The sequence below is a fragment of the Lonchura striata genome, chromosome 36 (assembly GCF_050655825.1).
Source record: "Lonchura striata isolate lonStrDom1 chromosome 36, ASM5065582v1, whole genome shotgun sequence".
Classification (NCBI taxonomy): domain Eukaryota; kingdom Metazoa; phylum Chordata; class Aves; order Passeriformes; family Estrildidae; genus Lonchura; species Lonchura striata.
In genome coordinates this window covers 4,783,508-4,800,853 of record NC_140738.1, presented here as the reverse complement: position 1 = coordinate 4,800,853, position 17,346 = coordinate 4,783,508, and the positions used below count along the sequence as shown (strand labels likewise).

The 17,346-nt window shown below is 53.9% G+C and overlaps 1 protein-coding gene across 1 annotated transcript in view; it reads left to right on the top strand.

Moving 5' to 3' along the window:
* Window positions 1–17,346, top strand: part of LOC144248803 (uncharacterized) — a 1,234,558-nt gene that overhangs the window by 748,428 nt on the left and 468,784 nt on the right. The window contains 1 exon segment of the mRNA XM_085565667.1: window positions 16,322–16,824. Within this exon segment, the coding sequence (XP_085421793.1) occupies window positions 16,322–16,824 (503 nt within the window).

Here is a 17,346-nt window from a genome sequence, read left to right as displayed (position 1 = left end):
GAACTTGATTGGGAGATGTTTTGATCAGGGCAAGGAACTTGGTTAGGAGACATTTTCTGTATTTCTATTTTTTCTAGTGCAAACCATATACTTTTTTCCCTTTGTTCAAAGTTAGAAATTTTGTTGTTGACTTTAATAGCTGACTTTTAAAATTATGACAAGTGGCAGAATTTCAGTGAAAAAACTTTGCAACTGCAATTTGCTTATGATAAATCGATGTTCTATGTGTACCTCAGTGGATATTCTTTGAATCATACCAGTTTATCTTGAAACAATGCAAGAATAATTACTAGAATATTAAGAAAAGACATGTTAATACACATACTAGGACATCTTTAAGACAATGATTTACTGAAATATGAGTATCAATTTAATATCGATATCCAACTGAGATGGACAAAAACTCTCTAAGGGTTTAAAGTTAGAAAGTGTATGTTTATTGAGACAGCCGGGCAGTACATGGGATAATTCCCTAATGCACACTGCAAAAATCACAGGTATTACAAAGCTTTTTTATTTGCAGAAGTCTTGAATACACAAATATGAATGCATATTCATATCCCTGTCACTTCCTCTGCTCCGCTTCATGTGCTAATTGGCAAAAAGGCAATTAAGCATGTGTAGTTCTGTTCCCTGAAATGAGTTGGGGGTCCATTTTGGGGAGGGGTCTCCAAAATGAAGAAGCAAAATAAGTCTTCCTCGTTCTGACCTTTCTGCCTTTCCCATGCATACGTGACAAATGAATCTTTGCCGTTTTCCTGTGCTTAATGGATCCCTAAAGTATGGGAAGTCTGCAACTGTTTTTGTGCCCCTGAAATCTATCACCAGGAACGGGGCTGGGATGTGCCCTGGTGCCTGGGACATCACCAGGAGCGGGGCTGGGATGTGCTCTGGTGCCTGGGACATCACCAGGAGTGGGGCTGGGATGTGCCCTGGTGCCTGGGACATCACCAGGAGCGGGGCTGGCTCTGATGCTCTCCGGTGCCTGGGACATGACAAGGGGCGGTGCTGGCTGGGGTTTGTTTGGTGCCTGTGCAATCCCAAGGGCAGTGTCACAGCGGGGCAGCTCTCAGTGTCCCCAGCAGGTCACAGTGTCCAGGGCAGCCCGTGCCAGCGGTCACTGCACACATGGGGCAGGCTGGGCTGGACAGGGGACGGGTCAGAAACGCTGCCCTGGGACTGGGGTCTCCCCCTGCCTCTGGGGCCCAGCCCCTGCTGGGAGCGCCTTGGGCAAGGCACGGGGCTGCTGCTGGGCCAGGGGGACAGGCCGTGCCCCCTGTCCCCTGCTACTGGGCCAGGGGGACAGGCCGTGCCCCCTGTCCCCTGCTGCTGGGCCAGGGGGACAGGCCGTGCCCCCTGTCCCCTGCTGCTGGGCCAGGGGGACAGGCCGTGCCCCCTGTCCCCTGCTGCTGGGCCAGGGAACAGGCCGTGCCCCCTGCCAGCTGCCCAGGCCCCTCTGATGCCTGTCCCTCGTCCCTGTGGCTTCTGTCCCCACCACTCCCCACCACCTTCACTCCCTCTGTCAAAGCCCCACTCAACCCCTTCACAGTGACCTCTGGAAAGAAAGAATGAATGAAGGAAAGGAAGTGTTGTCTGTTCACCCTGGCTGGATGTCAGGCACCCACCAAAGCTGCTCTCTCACTCCCCTCCAGAGATGGACAGGAGGGAGAAAACAGAATGAAGGCTTCATGGGTTGAGCTAAGGACTGCGACAGATCACTCAGCAAATGCCATCATGGGCAAACCATTTTCAAAATTGGAGATATTAATGGAATTTTTGCTATCTGGATCAGGGCAGGATAGTGAGAAGTAAAACAAAGCTTTAAAAACACCTTCTGCCCTTTCCTCCCTCCTTCCCATCTCTACCTCCCCCCGCAGTGGGTGCAGGGAGACAGGGAATGGGGGCTCTGGTCAGTTCATCCCCGGTTGTTTCTCCTGCTGCTTGGGGAGAGGAGTCATTCCCCTGCTGTGCCAGGGGTCCCTCCTGGAGACACTTCTCCATGAACTTCTCCATGGTGAGTTCATCCCACGGACAGCAGTTCTCCACAAGCTGCTGCAGCATGGCTCGCTCCTCCATGGGCTCACAAGTCCTGGCAGGGCCCTGCTCCAGCGTGGGCTCCTCTCCAGGGGTTTGCAGGTCCCTGCCAGGTCCCTGCTCCAGCACAGGTTTCTCATGGGGTCACAGCCTCCGCTCAGGCATCCCCCTGCTCCAGCACGGGCTCCTCCAGGCGCTGCAGGTGCATCTCTGCCCTCCGTGCCCTCCATGGGCTGCAGGGCCAAGCTGCCTCCCCAGGGACTGACCAGGGAATCTCAGGGCAATCAGCTCCAGCAGCTGGAGCAGCTCCTGCCCCTCCTGCCCTGCCCTGCCCTGGGGGTGTGCAGAGCTGTTCCCCTCACAGGTCCTCACCCTGTTCCTCCCTGCTCACAGCCACAATTCCAGGATCACCCATTTCCTTAAATCTCTTATTCCAAAGGCATTACCACCATTTCTAACTGGGCCAGCCTTGGCCAGCAGCCAGTCTGTCCTGGAGCCAGCTGGAATTGACACTGTGGGACATGGAGGAGCAGCTGCTCTCACAGAAGCTGCTCCTAGAGCTCCTCCCTTACCAAAACCTGGCCATGCAAACCTGGTATAAGTATGGTAGGGTTTTTATTACCACTATTAATTCTTATTATTTCTATTCTCTCAATTTTTTGCTATTAATGGTACAGTTGTTATTATTATTACTAGTATTTTTAGTCTTTTGGACTCTATATTAATAGTGGCTAGATTAGAACTGGAAACAAAGGTACTTCATTGCAAGTAGCGGTTAGAGTTTTGTCAGCCTCTTGCCCTGCCCTGTTCTCTGTCATTGCTGTGTGTGAAGCTGCTGCTGCCAGGCCTCCCTATTTCCCTGGTTTGAGAAATTCCATGGCATTGCTCACATGTCAGAGAGGGCTTATTCCATTCAAACACATGCTCTTAGCTCTTCGAGTCCCATTGTTGGAAGCTTGTTTTCTAACATTGTTGACTTTCTCAGCTTCTGTTAATATTTGTGATTTTATAACAAAATGTTCTTGGATGTGATTGTGCAAGATTCTCTAATCAGCTTTCAGTTTGCTCTTGGGTTTCTTACCGGTGTGTCCGAGCTCAAGGCAGCATTTTGGGTGGGAGGCTTCAGTGGGAGCTGGGATTGCCTCGGCAGCAGCTGTTTTTGCAATGTGAGCAGCGCTGACAGAGATTCCGTGCGCTGAATATTCCGCCTGGTTGGAGCCGCAGTGCCCGGCTGGAGGGAGCCGCGCCGGGCGCTGCGGGTTGTGCCGGGCCGGGCAGCGGCCGCAGCCCCGGCAGGGCCCGGCCGTGGACACGGAGCCTTTGCTGGGCAGGGCTCGGCCCTGCGGCGCCGGGCGGGCGGTGCCGCTCCCGCCGGGAGCCTGCGGGAGCCGGGACAGCGAGAGAGCCCGGGCCGAGCATCAGCCCCGGGGCACGGCCCGGGAGGGGGCACAGCCCGGGGGTCCCGCAGAGCCTCCCTGCTCCAGAGCCGCGCCTGCCGCAGCGGGGCAGCTGCGGCACCTGCGGGGCACGGAGGAACCGCAGGCGGCGTTCCGAGCGCTCCTTCGGGGCAGGATTTTGTCCCGCTGCGGGGAATTCCCGCGGGCCGGGCGGGCCGGGGCCGCTGCCGAGCGCCGCCGCCTTTCCCGGGAGCCGCCGGGCAGAGCTCTCTGCTCGGGGCTGGGAAAAGCACCTTCACTGCCCTGGGAACATTTAAAAAGTTTAATACAGGACAAGAGGAGACAAGGCCATAGAGCAAAGGTTCTTACGGCCGGGTGCATCTCGGCACTGAGCCAAGAGCACACGCTTATCTCCGGAGATACCCCTTGAATACCTTTTCCCTTACACCAGCCGGTTGCATATTCATAGTCCCTTATGCATAGTAAACTTTTTCCCAAGCTAGTTTACATATTCCAAGAACTGTTCAGCATGGCTCCTCCTCGGTTGCACCTTTTTAGGGCATGTGTATTCCTTGGTTGTGGTTTTGGTCCTTTTTTATCATAATCTTCGGTTTTGGCCCCGGCCCACACTGCCTTCAGACGGTGAGTGCTGATGGTCGGCAGATCTGTACAGGTGTCCTCATCCTGTGCTCACTGGATGTTATCCCATCCAAGCAGGAATTTTAACACAAGCATGCTTCTATCAGCTATGGCACTACTATGTCTGAGCGTAATCAATGAACAACAGAAATAAAAACTATATGACAAAGTTATTGTAACACCACACATATAAAATCCAGTGGAATATTTGCAAAAAGCCAATATTATAATATGTATCTATAACAGGGCCAAGGGCCGGGTGCCCGCTCGGTGGCCCCGGGACAGCAGAATTTTGGGGTCCCGGTGCTGGCTGCCGGCAGAGCCCCGGCGCTGGGCCGGGGATGCGTGGGACCCTCCCGCGGTGGGGTTGGGCTGCCCGGGGCAGGCGCTGCATCGTCAGCCCGGAGCCACCGGGGATCGCCCGGTACCGGCGGGGCGGGGCTGGGGAGCGGAGAAGGGCGGCACCGGAGCGGGGGGACCCTCTGCAGCCTGCGGGGTCGGACATACCGATAAGGGGGTCCCCGGGAGCCTGGAACGTTGTGAAAAACGCTAATCACTTGGTTTTTAAAATTTTAAACGTTTAATAATAATAAAATGGTTATAAAAATAGTAACACAATTAGAGTAATCAAATTTAGAGTTAGGACAATTACAAGACAATAAAAAGCAAAAAATTATAGACGTCCAGATGCTCTCGGACACTTAAGCCAGGACGAGCATGCCTTGTGAACAAAGGAATAACCTTAAAAGCAATAGCCTATTGCATATTCATGTATCTCATACATGATGCAGAAATTCCTTGCAAATTAGGAACTTTTCTGGATTTTGTCAACTTCTTTCCCTTAATCCTGGTGCTTCCATAAAGATGGAGACAAGATGGAAGAATGTTTGTCTTTTCTGATAAGGAGGTTGTAACTCTATGTGCCCCAAGTCACCGCCATCCCTGTGTGAAGAGTTTATTGATTATCTCATCTCTTGCTTGGGCAAGTAAAAAAATCCTACATCGCAGAGTTTCTATTTTAATATTATGTTGTTACCTAAAACTCTATTTAACACACTACTTAAGAGAATGAATACAGCATAACTTTCTAACATTACACATATAATATTCATTGTAACATTTGTGAAAAGCCAATCATAAAATAAGCATTCTACACAGAAAGTGTTGAAATGGTAAAACCAGTCAAAACCCCTTAGGAATTGGAAGGAAAACCAGAGGCAGTGGCAGCTAACACCTCAGAAACCCGTGGCTTTTGCTCCTCTCTTTGACCTGAGAGCTTCCTGGGCAGGGGCGACTCTTCCAATTGCATCAGCGTGGCCATGGCTGGGAAGGGCAGCGAGCAGATGGGTTGAGCTTCTCCTGCCAGCCCCTGAAGTGCCAGCTGTCATTTGTGTGCGCTGAGGATTCCCTTCAGGCTCGGAGCTGGCGCAGCTGCTCCTGGGCGCTGCTCGCCCGCGGGCGCAGCGGTGCTGCAGCCGCTGTCCCGCACACAGGGAGGGCTCTGGAGCCTCCCAGGGCACCAAGGAGCGGAGCAGGGAACGTGCCGGGATCTGCTGCAGGACCGTGGGGCTGTGGGGGATCCTTCGGTCTCTTGGATGGGGCAGGGAGGGGGCAAATGGAATCAAGGTGAGACAGGATCAGGCAGCCCCACGCCAGGCAGCGTTTTCTCCTCTGAGAGCTCCTCTGAGCTGAGCAAGCTGGTGAATCCTGCGGAGCAAATGAGACCCGGGAGCGAGGGAAAGGCTGGCTGGGAAGGAGTCAGATAAACCCAGTGGGTATTTCCCTTTCCAAGGGGCTCCTGGGGAGACAGAGGAGACAAGAAGGATTCCCCATCTCATGACATTCCCTTTTTTCCTTCAGTAGCCCTATTGCAGTCACTGCAAACAAGAGTTTAGTTGATCCCTTTGATGCCAGGGAACAGCCAGAACTTGAACCTCCCTGCATCCAGCCCTGTCTGCCTATCACCAAGCAGAGGGAAAAGATAAAGAACCTGGGTGGGGGTTGAGCCAAAATGGCATTTTGCCACTTCTGATCTGCTCCCAGCTTTTGCAGCAGGGCACCAACCCCATCGCTGCAAACCACTCCCTTTTGCAAGGCACACGTGGACCTCGCTGGTAGCTCAGGGCTCCTGAAGGGGCTGCTGCAGTTGGCAACTGGAGCTGTTGTTGAACTTTTCACATTGCTTACCCCCCCATCCAAATGCCATCAACTGTCTGAGGAAGGACACAAAAATATTACCCTGGAGGGGCCAAAAACTTGGAAAAGGATGAAAGAAATGTTCTGATGATGACAATGACAATGACAATGACAAAAAACCACAATTTATTTTTGACAGGAAATGAGTACCCACAGCCCTCCAGCCCTCCCAGACTGGCAGCCGAGTGGGGCCGTTTCCATGGCATGAGGAGCTGGCAGCCTGCAGAGAGAAACCAGAGAGCCACGGTCAGTCACAGAAGGCTCCTGTGCCCCTGTCCCACCACGGCCTGTGCCTGGGCCAGGCTGCTGTGTGCTCAGATCCCAAACCTCCTGACCCATTCTCCGTTTTTAGAGAAGGGCAGAGTGGTAAGCCACATTCCATCTCCTCTGCTGAAGCACAGCCCAGCAGCCTCCTCAGCAGCTGCAAGGGCGGGATGCCCCTGTGCCTGGTTTCCTGGCTCCCCGGCAGACCAGGGGTTAAACATTGGGTGTCTCCTGGATTATCCCCGGAAAGAGCCCATCTCTGCACCCAGCTACCTTTTTTCATTTGTAAATTAGGTCTTTCTTTCTCTGCCATCTGTGGTTTCTCCAGCCCGGGATGCAACCACCGGTCATTTAAAACTTTAAGAATCTTTTTGTACAAGCACAACTGACTTGATGTATATTTTACATAAGCACGAATTATTCCATAACATATATTACAATGGGGATGCAGAGATCCCCTGCAGGTCCATGGGGCTGCAGAGATCCCCTGCAGGTCCATGGGGATGCAGAGATCCCCTGCAGGTCCATGGGGATGCAGAGATCCCCTGCAGCCCCTGGAGGAGCCGGGCTGGAGCTCGGCGATGCCTGAGAGGAGCTGTGAGCCCGCGGGCAGAGGGGCCCCGCTGGAGCAGCCTGTCCTGGCAGGACTGAGCCCGTGGCACAGTGACCCACGCTGCAGCACTCGGAGGGGGCTGTGCCCAGGGGATGGACTCCGCTCCGAGAAGTTCCTGGAGAAGTCTCGGCCGGGAGAGAGCGCAGGGTGCAGCAGGGAACGACTCCTGTCCCTGAGCAGAGGGAGAAGCCCCGGGGGATGAGCTGAGCATGGCCCCATTCCCTGTCTCCTGCCCTGCCGGGGGAGGAGGTGCAGCTGGGAGCAGGGAGGCGTGGGGAAAGCTGCATTTAAGGCTCTGCACTGACTTCTCCTGCTCCTGCTCCGAGTCTTTGGAGTTTTCTGCCAGAAATCTCTCCCCTGCCCCACTCACCCACAGGGCTTGGGGCAGGTTTCCCTTTTCGGGGGAAATCAAAGCGAAGCTCTGATGCGCTAACGAGGGGCAGGAGAAGTGAGGCTCCTGGGCTTCCCGCAGAGGCGGAGGCACGGGAGGCGCAGGGCCGGGAAAGCCGTGGCGGGAGGCGCGGAGAAGTTTGTTTGTGTGGGCAGCTCAATCCCGGCTCGGCCCGGGCCCGTGCCGGGGCTGTTCCTCATCTCCGGCTTTCCCCTCACGCAGCCCGGGGGCGCCGAGAGCGCGGGGCGAGGCGGGGCCGTGCGCAGAGCCCGCCCCGAGCTCGCTGCCATTGGCCGCCGGTGCCGTCAGTCGCGGTTGCGGCGCGCTGATTGGTGGGAGCGGGGCGCGGCGCGGCCCCGGCGGCGGGCTGAGGGCGGCCGTGGCCGCGCAGCGCCGCCATTGGCCGAGCGGCTGCGCGGGCCCGGCAGCGGCGGCAGCGGCCGGAGCGCGGTGAGGCGGCGGCGGCGGAGCTCGGAGGCGGCCCCGGCGCAGGTGGGAGCCGCGCTGGGCTCTGCGGGGGCTCGGGGCTGGCTGCGGGCGGAGGGGGCGGCAGGGGGCTCCGGCGGCTCGCCGGTGCCGTGTCCGGCCCGTGCCGGCCCCGGGCTGAGGGCGCTGCGGGAGCGGCTGCCCGCGGTCTCCTTCCCGCCGGGGCCGGGCAGGAGCCGCTGCCGGAGCAGCGCTGGCTCGGCCCGGCTGCTGTGGGTAGGACAGAGGGGCTGCCCCGCGGCCGGGAGCGGGCGGGGAAATTCCCGTCGCCGGAGGTTCGTGTGCCCGGCGGAGAGCGAGGAGTCCTGTCAAAGTGACTTTATTGCCGAGCAGGGGCAGAGGCCGTGGGGCATTTGCCGTGCGCTCTCTGCCGTGGCTGTAGTCCGCAGCCTCCTTTTTATCCTCATTTTCCCGGCCGCATCTCCCTCTGCCTTTGCCCACCGGCTGAGTTCCTTGGAAAGTTCCGACTTCCCGATGCGCCTGCTGCCTGTCCTCGTTAATGTGCACCCTCCTTTTGTAGAACAGCCGATATTCATGGCTCTGTTAAGTCTTTGTTCTTCTCCTCGAAGTTCAGGAATGTAGCGGGACTTTGAGCAGCTCTCTGGGTCAATTTGTACCATTTATTGGAACTGATGGTTTCTTTCGTTACTTCCTTATCTACAAGTGCCCGGCCCTATCTCCAGGCAGATTGACTCCTTGACTCTGTTTTGTCCTTCCCGGGTCCTCTTTGGTTTTGGGATTATTCTCGGTGCCCTCATTCCCTGTCCTTTTGTAGCCGTTTGTGGATCAGGAGGCCTGGCTGCCACCTGCATGCCCTGGCTCAGCTGCTGGATGAGCTGCACTGCCAAGGTGTGGAGCATGGTAAAAAGATGAGAGTTGCTGCAGCACAGAAGAGGAGAAGCAGCATTCCTTTAACCCCTGGTGTGCTGGGGAGCCAGGAAAGCGTGTCCCATTCCCATCCTTTCCATGTTTGGACCAATACATAAACTGCTCTCCTATTTCCTTTCTTATAATTTTTAGCAGTTTTCTCGTCATCTCTTTGCCAACAGCAGTTTGAGCCATTTAGTTTTCCACAAACTCCTCCTTTTTCTGTTCACAGATAATCTGATCCCATCTCCCGCTGAAATGTTGTGTTCCTCATTTCAGTGGCTTGGTCGGCAGGAAGGTCAGGAGCTGGAGCTGTCTGGTTGGTTCTTATTCTGAGGACAGCTTGTAATCAAATTATGCCATTCAAATGAAAAATAGGTTCTCTGTCTCCTGATATGAATTTGTGAGAAACGCCAATCACTTGGTTTTTAAAATGTTAGAAGTTTAATACTAGTAAAATGGTTATAGAAGTAGAAATACAATTAGACTACTAAAAATTTAGGGTTAGGACAATTGCAAGACATTAAAAAGCAAAGACTTACAGATGGACAGATGCTCTCTTGGGCGCTTAAGCCACAACAAGAATACCTTGTGAATAAAGGAATCACCCCTAAAAAAATACACTGTTGCATATTCTTATATCCTTCATGGTTATGCATACATTCTATTTCAAACAAGAAACTCTGTCTGTTGTATGTCAGCTATTTTTTTTTAATCCCCACGGCATCCTCCAGTCTGAGCATGGCCTGAAGAAATTAACTTCTTCTAGTAAGAAAACCATAAATTGCTCTTCTCTGGAGAATTTAGGTGTTCCTTGAGCGAATTTAGGTGTTCTCATTCCTTAAACCCCCCCCCCCCCCCACACACACACACACATGCATATTTTCTCTTTTAACTACTAAAGCTTAATTTTATCTACAAAGCTACGTTTACCATACTATTAAAATGTTAATACAGCACAAGTTATCATTATAACATAATACATGTAGTAACTATCTGCACAGAGCCATATAACATGCATTTTTCACAAAATCATTTTGGTTCCCAGGGGCTGGTCCATGGTGTTGTAGGATTTGTTCTGGTGGCCGTTCATCTTTTCCCCATGTTTGGGCGCTCCCTCAAGCTGGGGCTGCATCAATTGACCATTTTTTTTCTTACTCCTGAACCTCTTCTAGCAGAAACCCCAGTGCTCTGATACACCCTGTACAGCACAGACAGGGACAGCAGATGTTGGAGTGGGCAGAGGGATGATCCCCCCCTTATTTTAGTGAAGTTTTCCCAACATTCTCCATTTGCTGTTTCCCTTTGCAGCTTCAGCCATTTCTGTTGCAGAGTCAGAGATCCTCAGCATGGGCTCTGCCTTCAGCTGTGCAGATTCCATCCGTGCAAGCAGGCAGAGCTTGGGGTAAGGGGCAGAGGGAATCAGCCAATTCCTGCCCCAGGCAAGAAGAGCCAGGTACATTGTCCCCACTTTGCCCCAGCAGTGTTAATTTGCATGTCTAAAGCTCCTGTCCAGGCTACCTGTTTAAGCATTAAGGGCTCACTTTAAATCTCTTCTAGTGATGCAGCCTAAAGGTGAACTTCGAAAAACCCAGATCAAAATTTTGGTATATTTTACTGCTATGCAAAAACATAGACAAAAAATCCCAAGGTGGTTCAGTTTTTTTCTACTTCCCCTCGGAAGAAAAACTCATTCTCACATCCTTTACGCAAACCTAACCAGCTACATAGAAGTATGAGTAATAAAAAAATACTCTAATGCTCTAAACTTTGCACTGAAACTTCAGGAAAAAGAAAAACTTCACTAATCTTTTTAGTGTTAAAGGCATTCCTTGATTCTGGCCAGGATGTGCAACAAAAATCATTCCATTCCCACATAGCCTGGGTGTGCCAAGAAAATAGTTCCATTACATGTGGGTTTTACTAGGTTTTCCCCAAATTTGTGCAGTCGGAAGCAATCTAAATCAACTGGTTTAATATTCTGTAGTTTCAAGTTGTGCAGTTTATATTATTTGGTTTCCTATTGGACCCGGATTTATTGGTTTGTGCTGTTAATGAGGTGGGAAGTGCTGGATTTCCTTCTCAGCCTTTTGCAGACCAGGTGTCTGCAGCCCTGCCGGGGGCAGTGTCTGGGGTAGGTGTTGGTTGCTGTTTGCTGCTGGGGTTGATGTTTTGCTGCTGGTCGTTGTCTTTGTGGGTCTCTTTTGGGCCATTCCCAGTGTGTTGAGATGTTAAACTCATCTCCACTGAGTGGTGTAACATCCCTTAACAAAACCTTTAACATTTCTTTCCCTAAGGCCAAGGCAAACCAAGCCTGAGTAGAGAAATCAAAGGTTAACAATGCTCAAGTCTATGAGCTGGTCTATTTTCCATGGATGCACTGGCAGGCAGGGCAGTGTGTGAGTGTGAGTGAGAGCCAGAGTGGAATTGTCCCGGTGTCTCCCCAGCAGCTGTGGCAGTGCAGGCCCAGCGAGCACTGAAGCTGCAGCAGTGGCAGCAAGGGCTGGCCCCGGTGGCTGGAGCTGCCCAAGGAGGGTGGCCAGGCCGAGGATTTCAGCAGAGGAGGTGTGGGCAGGCCCAGGGCCTTGCCCCGCTGTGGAGCCCTGGCTGCTGCTGCGCTGCCTTCAGTGCAGGCTCAGGGGGGCCTCCCATCCTCCTGCTGCAGGCGGGAAGTGCAAATCTCCGGGGCTGCAGAGACCTGGAGCCCAGGCTGAGGGGTCCCCCCGTGTTCAGCTGTGCTGGCGGCTGTTTCTGGCCTCGGGGCCCCTTGGCATGGGCCACGCCACTTGGCCACCAGTGGTGCTGCTTTGCACTCCTTAGGCAGAGCCCATGTCCTGCTTGGATGTTGGCAACAGCAAAGTGCCAAGGCAGGCTCTGTGCCAGCCCAGCTTCCTGGGAGAGATTGCACCAGAGACAGGATTCTGGCCACAGACTGCTTTAAATGTGCATCCCTTATCTCCACCCTGCACTGGGTGGAGAATTCCCAGGGTAAGGAATTCACAAGGTCAATTCCAAGGGGAAATAATTGAATATCTGCCCTAGGTCTGTCTCTTCTTCTTGCCCAAGCCAATGGCAAAAGCCGTACCCATGGCATCTTGGTTTCTATCCCCAGCTTCCAAAGGTGTTTCTTTCTTTCCCCATTCATTCTTTGTACCCAGCCTGAGCTCTGGGTCAAGAGGTCCCATTGTATTCCTAAAGCTGCCATAAGCCCCTGGAGGATCTTTCCTGTAAAATGAGTGCTGCTCTTTGAATCTGTTGCTTCCGCAATCCCTGTTATAGAAATTACTTCTTTTAGAGATGCCTTATTAAGTGATCCAGTGGTTGCTGAGCAATCAGATTTGCTTTTGCCCCCCTGTTATGTGAGATGGTGTCACCAGAAGATATTGAAGCCTTCCTGCTCAGGGCATTTCAGTGCCAGGCTCTTACAAGCACACACAGCTGTGCCGGTTGAGCTGACCATGGGGGTAACCTGCGCTTTGTCTGATTCCCTTTCCTCAATAACAGCGTGTCTTGGAACTCTTTTCCCTTCTGCTGCCCTTGAAGAGCCATCCACCAAGACATTTTCTGCCTCAGGCCAGGCAATGTCTCCTGAATCTCCCCCAGGCTGGGTCTGGAGCTGTGTCACTTGAATGCAGTGCTGGGTTTCTTCCCAGCCCCTCTGTGGGCTGTTCAAACAGGAGGCTGGGTTAAACCCTTCCCCTGTGCTTATTTCTGAATCCTCCTGTGCCACTGAACAAGTTTCACACTGTAATAACCGAGCACTGCTCATCCATTGCGAGGCTCTTTTGGTGATCAAAGCTTGACTTTGATGGCAGACTGGAACAGTTGGAGATCCTGTTGTTATCAGTTTTTGGGCCTCAGTTCCCGTGGAAGCTGTGGCTGCACAATTCTGCAGCCAATGAGGCCACTGTGGCCACTGGGTGAAACATTTTGGCCCAAGAATTCCTTTGGCATGGCCCTGTTTAACATTCACCTACAATTCCAATTTCTTTTCTGTAGGGAGCACTGTGCTCCAGGACGGTTTAGGTGAATGGAGACGAGAGATCTCTGAAGGCTGCTCTTAGGATATGAGGTTTATTAGGGATGGAGAAAGGTCTTGCTTGGAGCTGCCAGATGCAGCACCTGGCAAGCTTGAGGGGATGGGGGAGGGGAGAGAGAAGAGGATGCCTTAGGACAGGGTGGAGGTCCTGAGAGGGGGGAAGATCCAAGAGAGCGTCTGGCCCCTGGGAGACCCCTTATCAGGGGCTTCAAGGTGGGCTGGAACAAGACTTGGGCCAATGGGGTTACAGGCACTTGATGTTTTAGGGGATGAACCATACATTTTGGGGGGTGAGATGGAACAGTCTATTTGACTTTTGGATTTATCTGTAGGTAACGGTATTGTCCAGCCAGTAGGGAGGGTTGTTTTCAGCCTGGCTGTATTATGAATAATTGTATTTATCCATGCTTCCCAACACTTTTCTGAGTCTGGAAGAGCCACAGCTGAGGCATCAATATTTTTGTTGTTCATTTTCTCAAGTTTTGCTCTCTTTCTCCTGTCCATACCACAATATGGAGGCTGTCTGGGGCTAAAAAGTCCTACAGTCCTGGAACAGAGAATCCTCAGTCCAGGTTGTGTAATTCCCTTCTAATCCTCAGCATTGTCACAGCTCCTTTTTGTTCATGTGTAGTGTTACTTCTGAGATTGCCCACACCAACTCTGGGTCATTCAACCACGAACCTTCAGTCAAAATATATCCCAAATTTTTAACCTTTTTCTCCACCATTTGCCTTTTTATTTTACCAAGTACTCTGCATTTCCCAGGTGTTCCTTTGTTTTCCGCGTTGTGCTCAGGGTCCCTGCCCAGCCCGTGTGGCAGAGCCGGTGCCTGTCCTGCCGCAGTGTCCAAAGGCGGCCCCCCCGGCGGGCAGGGCCGGCAGCTCCCCGGGGCCGGGCAGCGGCCGGGGCGTCCCGCAGCCTCCTGGGGGCCGGGGGCCACTGCCGGCCCTGCCCGGGGCTGGTGGGGTCAGGCAGCGCCCGGCGCTGAGCCCCGGCTGCCCCACAGCCCCGGCCCGGCCCCGCAGCTCCCCACAGGCCCCAGCCCGTGCTCCCGGTGCCGCACCTCTGCGCCCGGTGCTGCCGCTGCCACCGCAGAGAAACCCCTGGCATCCTGACCTCCTGCTTTTCCTCTCCTGGAAACCGGGGATGGAAAGGATCTGGATCAGCTGGCAAATTTCGAGAATAAGACCCTGCTGAAAATCATCCCAATCCTGAGTATTTTTCTCTTTCTCCTCTTTTCCGTCATCGCTTTTATTACCACATAGATTCCTCCTGCTGCTTCTTGCTGTAATGATATTGCTGCACACTCCCCTTCACCCAATCCCTTCCCAGCACACCAACATCCTCCATTCCCTTGTTTTCCAAATGCCTTCTCCCCTTCCCTTATTTCCTCCCTGGGTGTCCATGTCCTTAATTACCTCTGGGGGAATGTGCAAACTACCTCAGCATTCTCGCAAGGAGCCCTTCAGAGACATTTTGGGATCATCATCCCTTTAGCCAGGACACTCCCTGGCTTTCCCTTTTCTCCCCTCCATGAGTGCCCTGCCATGTTCACTCCCCGAGGATCCCAGGGCACTCACTGATGAGATTTTCAGTGCTCTCTCCCTGCTGACTCTTCACAGACCCCCCTGATGTGTCACTCGTCTGTCTCCTGGTCACTCCCGGGTCCCAAATCAATCCCCGGTGCCGCCGCCAGCCAAGGGAGCCGATCACCCAAAGTGGGTGAGGCACCTTCAGCTGCACTCCCTGCCCGCCGCCCCGGAGGGTGGAAGGAATTTGGGATGAGCCCCAGGGTGTGTGGGTAAACTTACATCACCAGAGAATTCTGTCCACAGAGCAAACAGTTGTCCTGTAGAAGTAATTTCATTCCAAAAAATGGGAAAGGCCATTGGACATTCCCGATGGGATCTCGCCAATTGTTGGAGGACACAGCCTCCTCTTCATCCTAATTCTCCTGGCCACATCTCCCTCTGCTTTCCCTATTGGCTGAAGCACTTGAGAGGTACAGACTTCCCAATCCACCTTCTATATACCCCCTTCATATGCACCCCACTTCTGTATGGCAAACGATATTCATGGCTCGGTTAAGGCTTTTTTATGTTTCTGGAAGTTCATTAATTGAGCAGGACCTTGGCTGAGGAGCAGTCTGTGTCATCAGTTAATAACATCTTCTGAGATAGATTGTGTCTGCTGTCACTGGTCCCTGGCCCTATCTCCGAGGAGCTTCAGAGCATCTGTTTGTAAAGACACTTTCCTGTGGTTCCATCCATGGGGTCCCCCGTTTGTGGGACATCCCCCCTGGAGCAGGGTGTCCCCTCTGTGCTGCAGCCCCAGGGCTCGGGCAGAGCTCAGCCAATCAGAGCCCGCGGCGCTGATGACTCACCAGTTGCCAGGCAGACTCGCAGCTCCCCGCGTTCCCCACCTGGACCCACCTGCGCCCCCCCTCGGCCCCATGGCCCCGCGAGGGGAATTTGGGGAGGTGGGAGTGGGGCAGCGCCAAGGCCGGGCCCCCCCGCGCTGTCCTGGCGGGAGCGGCTGCAGTGGGGACCGAGTGCGGGCGGGAGCGGCCGAGAGCCCAGCGCTGCCCCAGCCCGACCTGCCCCAGCTCCATCCCTGCCCTCCGCTGGGATGCTGTGGGGCTGGGGGGAAGAGGGAGCCGGCAGTGGGTGCTGGGCCTGGGGGCAGGAGGAGAAGGGAAGGAGAAGCAGGCTTGAGGAACAGAATGGTCAAACGATGGACATGGCAGGAGAAGGTGGGATTGTGCAGGAGAAGGAGGAATAGCAGGAGGAAGAGGAGTGTGAGGAGGAGGAGGAGCAGAAAGAGGAAGCAGCAGAAGGTTCCACCCCTCCCTGTGTCTGCAGCCTCCCCCCAGCCCAGGAGTGCTGCTCTCTCCACATGCAGCAGGTGACTGTGGAGGGGGATCCACAATTTTCATGGGATGAATCTTGGTGTTTCTGAGCTTGCTTGGGCTAAATGTTGGTGCTTTGGTTTTATGTGGCAGCTGAATATTTATATCCTGGAGGAGGTTTTTCCTGAGTTGTGATGTTTAGGGAGTTTTTGATTTGTGTCTTGGAAGTTTGCGGTATTTTTGGGCTGAATCTTGGTGTTTTGCAGGTTCTTACAGACACAGGATTCCCAATGACTTCCTGAGATGAACTTGGGCAAGGTGGAACCTCCATTCCAAGGTGCTCTCCTCTTGTTTTTTCCCCAAACCAGGATTTGTCATTCCCTGGGCTTGGCTGTATGGAGGAGGAGGAAAAGCCCCGGAGATGCTGCAGGAGGAGGAGCTGCAAACCCAGCCCAGGGAGCTGTGGGGAGGAAAGAGCCCCCCTGAGCCAGGAAGGCGGGCGGAGATCCAGCCAGAGCTCGGAGCTGGTGGAGAAGCCTCATGGCAGGGAGAAGCCCCACAAGTGCTTGGAATGTGGGAAGGGTTTCAGGTGGAGCTCCAGCCTCATCCGGCACCAGAGGATCCACACTGGGGAGAGGCCCTACGAGTGTGGGGAGTGTGGGAAGAGGTTTCAGAGAAGCTCCCATCTCCTCAGACATGAGCGGATTCACACAGAGGAGAGGCCCTTCCTCTGCCCCGACTGCGGGAAGGGCTTCAAGCACAACTCCAGCCTCACCGTGCACCGGCGCATCCACACCGGGGAGAGGCCCTACGAGTGTGGGAAGTGTGGGAAGAGCTTCAAAGACAGGTCTAGCCTGATCCAGCACCAGGTGATCCACACCGGGGAACGGCCCTACGAGTGCTTGGAATGTGGGAAGAGCTTTGGGTGGAACTCTGCCCTGAGAACACACCAGCGCATCCACACAGGGGAGAGGCCCTACGAGTGTCCCCAGTGTGGGAAAAGGTTTCAGACCAGCTCCGATGTCCTCAAGCATGAGCGGATTCACACAGAGGAGAGGCCCTTCCGCTGCCCCGACTGTGGGAAGGGCTTCAAGCACAACTTCAGCCTCACCATGCACCGGCGCATCCACACCGGGGAGAGGCCCTACGAGTGTGGGAAGTGTGGGAAGAGTTTCTCCAGGAGCTTTCACTTGACCCAGCACCAACGGAGGCACCAGTAAGGGAAGCCCTGTGAGTGCCCCGCGTGAGGGAAGAGCTTGGAGTGAGGGAAGAGAGCGAGGGAAGAGCTTGGAGTGAGGGAAGAGAGTGCAGGAAGAGCTTGGTGTGCTCCTGCAGCTCCATCCCCCATGGGAGGATCCGGGCTGGATGATCCCCAGTGACCCCCGTTGGGCAGAGCCCTGGTGCCCCCGTATGGGGAATAAAACAGAGAGTAAAGCAATGGAGCTGATAAAGGGGCCCGATATCTGAGGCCTGACTGAGCAGAAACTGTGGGAGACACAGACACAGTTTAAATCTCCCAGGGCAAGAAGTGACCAGAAAAAATGGTGTGAGTCTTTGTGATAAGATAAATGT